Source organism: Aricia agestis, chromosome 4 (assembly GCF_905147365.1).
Source record: "Aricia agestis chromosome 4, ilAriAges1.1, whole genome shotgun sequence".
Lineage (NCBI taxonomy): Eukaryota > Metazoa > Arthropoda > Insecta > Lepidoptera > Lycaenidae > Aricia > Aricia agestis.
Window position 1 is genome coordinate 3,339,714 of NC_056409.1, and position 6,492 is coordinate 3,346,205.

Sequence of the window (6,492 nt, forward strand, 5' to 3'; positions counted from 1 at the left end):
ACATACAGGGCAACCCAGAAGTCTCGTTTTGGGTCTCATTAATTTTTTTTTTAATGAAGTTTTTAATCGAAAAATCAAAAAGGTCTACTTAGAAAACAATATATTTTACAAAATATAAAATCTGGTAACCATCCAAACTGCATTATATCATATAAATACCCTTGTCATAAAATATTACTTATTCTCTTTATTATATTATAGAAATAAATCATTATTTACAACTAAGCGAGACGAGACGAGACAACTGGTAACGAGACGAGACCGAGACTTGAATGAGACTCAATTTTTTTAAGGATTGACGAGACCGAGACGAGATTTTTGTTACTCTCGCTTACTCTCGTCTCGTGTGAGGCCCTAATAATTACAAAATTTGATTCTCCTACGCCGCGCCGATTCCTTTCGAACCGGCGCCTACATCACGTGGGGCAATTCCGAAAACGTTCTTTAAATAATAATTGTAACCAAATCGAAAAAAAAAAAATTTTTTTTCAATGTTAATTGTATCATTAACTTTACTAATATTGTAATATTGCGCCTCTTCTGTGTATTCCTTATTCTGTGTACATATCGGGTATCGAGCGAAGGCCACTATATTATGACGTGGCCTCATCATTACTGTTGGGTTAATAGTTCATTTTCACCAATTCATTTTACATAAATCGAAATGGTGGTTTCATAACTTTGAAACCAATTTAATAACAATTCGTGTTAAGTGCAAGCTTATCATTTTATAAATGCGAATGTCTGTCTGTTACCTCTTAACGTCCAAACCGCTGAACTGAATTTGCTTAAAGTTTATGTACATAACTTTAAGCAAACTCAGTTCAGCGGTTTCAGCTTTGAGTCCCGGGAAAGGACATAGGATGCTTTTTACCGGCGCAATAAACGAGTTTTGGCGCAACGGAGTTGCGGGCGTCATCTAGTTATATACAGGGTGTAACAAAAACAAGTGATAATACTTTAGGGTGTGTACGTGTTCCTTGTAGAGAGTTCACTGTGTTTTTTCACTTTTGTATGAGGAAACTCGTAACGGTCGGGCCCTTGCCCATACAAAAGTGAAAAAAAAATTTCGTCTTTCAGAGCTGCTACTTTCACAGTGAACTCTCTACAAGGAACACGTACACACCCTAAAGTATTATCACTTATTTTTGTTACACACTGTATTACTATATTAATATTATAAAGCGGAAGAGTTTGTTTGTTTGTTTGTTTGTTTGAACGCGCTAATCTCAGGAACTACTGGAGCATTTTTAATGTTATTTGGCACACATGAAGAATAGACCACGTGAAGGGATATAGGCTATTTTTGCGGAAAATGTACGGTTTCCGTGAAATTCCTAAATTACGCTGGCGAAGTAATCAAAAGAATCTACTATCTAGTTAATAATTTATTTAATAAAAGTTGTCACGTAAACCTCGAATACGCATAACCCTCTTTTAGCGCGTCGGTTAAATGTTAATACATGAATACTGTAATATTATCTTCAGTACAGTATTATCTGTGTACTACTTTTATATTGCAAAACATTGTGCAATCATTCACCATCAGGATGAGTCATATAGATGAGTCATTCCTATATTTATAGGGGCCATCCACAAATTACGTGAGGTGAGGGTTGGAGGGTCCAGCCGAATCAAAGAAAATTTCGTGTGAGGTTAAGGCAAAAAATACTATTTTTAGCATAATTCTAGCTGGATTAGTTTTTAAAAAAATATTATGACAATTTTCAGATGAACATTCAGATGATCCACTCTACTCGACGTAAGCAATAGTAGCCAGTAGTCATCCTATAATTCGAACTGTTTTTACATTACAATTTTAGTATGTACTTATTTGTATTATACTTATGTCATCTATTATAATATATTTTTTTTAATTATTGATATTAATATTAAAACTAAATTTTAAAGTGGTCAAGGCAAATCCCACGATACCTTAAGGAAAGGGTTCCCCAATATCATCAAAAACGTCTGACGTAATTTGTGGACGCCCCATTATACTGACTGAATGTTTTTGGTTATTTTAACGAAAGCATTTGGGGTATTCACCTTAACTACTTAGTACTTATGTACACCTTAACTACTTATATACTTAGTTAAACAAAGAACCTACAGTTTTGTTACATAAAGCCGTTGATCGACACAAGAAGAATAAAATAATAAGTTTGCAAAGTGTGATATAAAGACAATGTCACTAAACCACAAAATATTATAAGGACTTTACCTAAAATATATTTTTAATACACAATTTGAACATAACTTTGTATAAAACAGAAAGCTATAAGATAGTAGGCACTATTATTCACAAAACTATACATAAATATTGTCTAAATCGGTTGAACATTAAAGATTAGTTAACATTATACAAGTATTATGAGGAATTATTCATTTAGCTAAACCTTGAAACATTTACATGTTATCAACTTATTATCAGTAAACACTAGTCGCTATTCACTCTGAAAAAACAATAATAAACATTGCACTATAATATCGCGTATCGATCCCAGCCTTAACGAAGCCATTGCAAAACATTGTGAAATACGTCAACATATAAAAGCGTGTTGCCTTCCCTTGTCGCCAGTACATCATGAGACACCACAAGTGTAAGGTCTTCGGTCGTGGAATGAAGAAGCACGGGGGAGGACCAAAGGGTTTTGGTCCTTGTATGATTGGTCCCTGTGACTTTGGTCCTGAATTTGAGGGTTGCAAACGCGGCCATGGAAAGCCTCATAAACGGGGACATGATCATGGACACCGCCATGGCCACTGGCATCATGGAGCTGAGGGGCACGGGCATATGAGTCATCACCATGGCTTTCATGGACCACACGGTCATGGACCACATGGCCACGGAAAACATGGTCACCACGGACCTCTAGGTCATCGTCATGGTGGTCCTGGTCATCACGGACCACATGGTCATAAAGGACCACATGGTCATAAAGGACTGCATGGTCATAAAGGACCGCATGGCCACGGACTAGGCCATCATCATGGGCATGGTCATCACCATGGTGGTCCTCATCATGGACCAGAAAAGCGTTGCAGCAGACGCGGTCAAGGCAAACTCTTCAAGAATTTGTCCAAGGAGGAACTCCTGATGGTTCTGATAAGTGCGATAGAAGATGCTCCCAAGGTCACAGAAGAGTCGCAGAAGGAAGACTGTCAGGAGTGTACCAATGAGCAGGAACAGGGAACAGAGGAATCTTCTGCCCAAGCTGGTGACTGTCAGGAGTGTACCAATGAGCAACAGGAAAAAGAACAGTCTTCTGGCCAAGCTGGTGATTGTCAGGCGTGTACCAATGCTGAGAAGGGCGGTGATGAGGCAATGGAGCCCGAACCAGAAAAAGTGTAAAAGGTTAGATTCTTTACTTTTATATTTAGGTCACAAAAACAATAATTTTAAGACTGTGTCAATTGTCATTAACTCATTAAAATAAAAAAACTTTGTGAGAATTAGGATACCGACTGCGCCTAAAAAATGTAACGTGTTTTGAGTGCAAGAATGGTTATATTTTAGAGTGTACAATGTACATCGTATGTTTTTATAATGGTAGCATAATGCACATTCTTAGCACGTTCCGGAAAGTAGAATCCTAGTTCCTAGCTCTGAATTCTAAGACCTTTTAGCGTTTGAGCTTGAAATATTCTAGCATTTGTCTTTGGGCACATTAAAATTTTAAATTACCTATTCAAGACTGAACTTTATTTGTTATATAAGGGCTGCGTTCCAGATGACGTTAATTTTGACCAAAACGCTCAAAACGTCCCCTTCTGCCGTTCCCTTTGGAGACCGGGGTCGTTTTGATAGCGGCTATGACGTCACTCATGACGTCATCATTTTCGCTCAAAACGACCCTCGACGAAGATGGGTCAAAGTGGGCGTTCTAGTTTTTTTTAATTTTAACGTAACTATATCGCGAAAGCCATGTTTGGAAAGTTTTCAGGAGAGAGTAGAGACAAAAAACTTTATATTATTTCATTACAAATAATATTTTAATTAAATAAATTAAATAACATCTCATCTCTCCTATACCTGTTGACTTACTCGTACTTGACTAAGCATTAAGCGGTATTGTTACCTAACGTTTATATGTTTATTGTGACAATAGTCAATATTCAAAATATGTGGTTTTGTTATTAAAATATGATTCAATGTGAAAACTCAAATATAATAAAAGTTTAACTATATTAAAATATGATTACTTAAGTAAAAAAATGTAATACTAAAAACGAAACAAATATAATATTATGTACCTACATATTTTATTAAAATAAATGTAACTATAAACAATAAAATTACTTTTACTTACGACTTGAAGAAAAGGATCGTAATATCCAAGTTCGGTTCAATGTACCTATGTATAAAAAATATATAGTTCTTTTTTTAAACTTTTCTCAAAACGCTCAAAACGATCCATAATCCGTTCCACTTGGGTTTGTATCACTGACGCTCACAAGCTAGTGGAACGGGAAAAACTACGGTCTTGAGCGTGAGCGTTTCTAACGTCATCTGGAACGCGGGGAAGAAGATTCATATTGAATTGACAGATTTTCGCAGTGTAGAGCCTGTTCCAATTTTGATTTTTGAATGACTCGCTTAAAAACGCATTTCATCACCTCGCGACGCGACGTTGCAACCTGAAGTGACCCTTAGGTCAGTAGGCCTACCACGAAACCGTTTTGAGACTCAAACAATCGGACGAGAATGCCGCGTCCTGCTCTAACAACGTCATTTCACGTGTGTTAGAGTAGGATGCGGCATTCTCGTTCGATTGTTTAAGTCTCAAAACGGTTTCGTGGTACAACTACAAGCCCAGTTACGAACGCGGAGATCCTCATTCCTCTCGGACATGTTAATGTGAAAGTGTGACAGACCGACACACTTTCACATTTATAATATTAGTATGGAGGTATGGATGTTGATGAAAAATAATAGAATGTACTATATGTACACAGAATACATATTAGTACAATCTATGTATTTATTCGCTATCAGCTTATCAGAAATGACACACTTTACGCGGATTTGCTTATCTGATATATTATTTCAATAAACAAATATTTATCTTAGCTAAGGTTGCTGAATCAATATTCATAACATTATGAATGTGTTTATACTTGTGTACCTATTCATAAAGTTGCATAAATATCTGCGTTGCCAGACTTCGGCACGGTGTTTGTGTGCGTGCGAATTATTGCATAAGCCACACGTATTTTTTTTACAGTAAAAATGTACTTGTCTTGTCAGAGTTCCACGATAAGTTTCGTCTTACCAATATCAATTTAAACAATTTTAATACTTCAAGCCATAAAATTATTATAACCTTTAGAAGAGGCATTCCATACAATCGTCAGCGCGAAAATGTGTCACCCTCAAAATGAGTGAGCTCACTCATTTGAGACGTGTTTTAATGCATTAATTAAGTACGTAAAATATGCATTGAAAGCGTAAAATGAGTGAAAGAGAAAGTAGTATATCCTATTACTATAAGACAAAAAAGGACGACAATATTTTCTCGATACACATTTTGCATGCAAAAACATTGCTACAGTTTTGATGGCGTTACATGCCATATCCAAGTATTGACATCGTTGCTTCAAGCCCCATAAGAGCACCGGTGATCGCGACAAGAATAGAATACAATAGCATTTCCTGGAATCCGCGATCGAAGTAATAAAACGATACATCTGACCCATGTCCCATAACACTATGCCAATTGCCATCCGTCCGGATTGCTCAGGATTTGTTCTAGTTTGAAGGGCGTCCGGGGAGCGGCCGTTCGGGTTTTTGAGAAGTGTCCGGGTAAAATCCGGACACTTTTGTTAAGAGAAATTTAACGCAGGGTTTCTAACACGGCCTCGAGTTACTAAGTAATAAAATTTTGTTTTTCTTTACAGATACACTGAGCTGTAAAATGAAGGCTTCAACCTCAGCGCCAAATGATACTTGACAAACAGCGTGAAAAATTGAGATAAGAAATACAAAAAAAAATAGCGCTATAATTATCTATTTTAAATATTTGTTTTAAATATTTTATGGTAAGTTAATATACTTAACACTTACCCCCTTTATAATAGAATATTTTAATATTATGTTTTCATTAAAAAACTTGTTCCTGCGTCTGATAAGTTAAAAAAAACACTTGATCAGGAGAAAACATTAATTGTCAAACTTTACTTCTTCTAATTCGCTGATATAATATTAATGTTATGTTCATCAATATTTATATCATTTATGTATTTATGTTTTAGAATAAACTTATATTCATAAAAAATTGAAGTGATGATGGAGTTTAAATAGAAAAATAAACAAGGAATACAATAATTACAAATGTCCAAAAAAACTGGTTAAATACTTAGGTTTGTAGAGAGGGCTTAATAATACTGGAAGAATTTGTAAGCGGTTACCAAAATAGAGATACCTAGCATACCAAAATAGAAAGGAAGGAAAACAGCAAGAAGAAGAATATTAGACACGACGACGGCATC

The 6,492-nt window shown here is 35.8% G+C and overlaps 1 protein-coding gene across 2 annotated transcripts; it reads left to right on the top strand.

The window, feature by feature from the left end:
* The first annotated feature begins 2,568 nt into the window (after window positions 1-2,568).
* LOC121726349 (kininogen-1-like) lies at window positions 2,569-6,026 on the top strand. Of its 2 annotated transcripts, XM_042113671.1 has the most exons (3): window positions 2,570-2,941; window positions 2,975-3,358; window positions 5,902-6,025. In XM_042113671.1, exons 1-2 carry the CDS (start codon window positions 2,588-2,590, stop codon window positions 3,353-3,355), a joined length of 735 nt encoding a protein of 244 aa, XP_041969605.1. In that variant the 5' UTR covers window positions 2,570-2,587; the 3' UTR covers window positions 3,356-3,358; window positions 5,902-6,025. The 2 variants fall into 2 exon arrangements, with proteins under 2 accessions (XP_041969606.1, XP_041969605.1); XM_042113672.1 differs by having other exon boundaries at window positions 2,569-3,358; window positions 5,902-6,026.
* The last annotated feature ends 466 nt before the right edge of the window (window positions 6,027-6,492 follow it).

Bases quoted from the DNA above. Each gene is read 5' to 3' on its own strand.
- LOC121726349 (XM_042113671.1), top strand. From the start codon at position 2,588: ATGAGACACCACAAGTGTAAGGTCTTCGGTCGTGGAATGAAGAAGCAC. The intron at 2,942-2,974 runs AAAGGACTGCAT...GGACCGCATGGC, and splicing joins ATAAAGGACCACATGGTCAT to CACGGACTAGGCCATCATCA.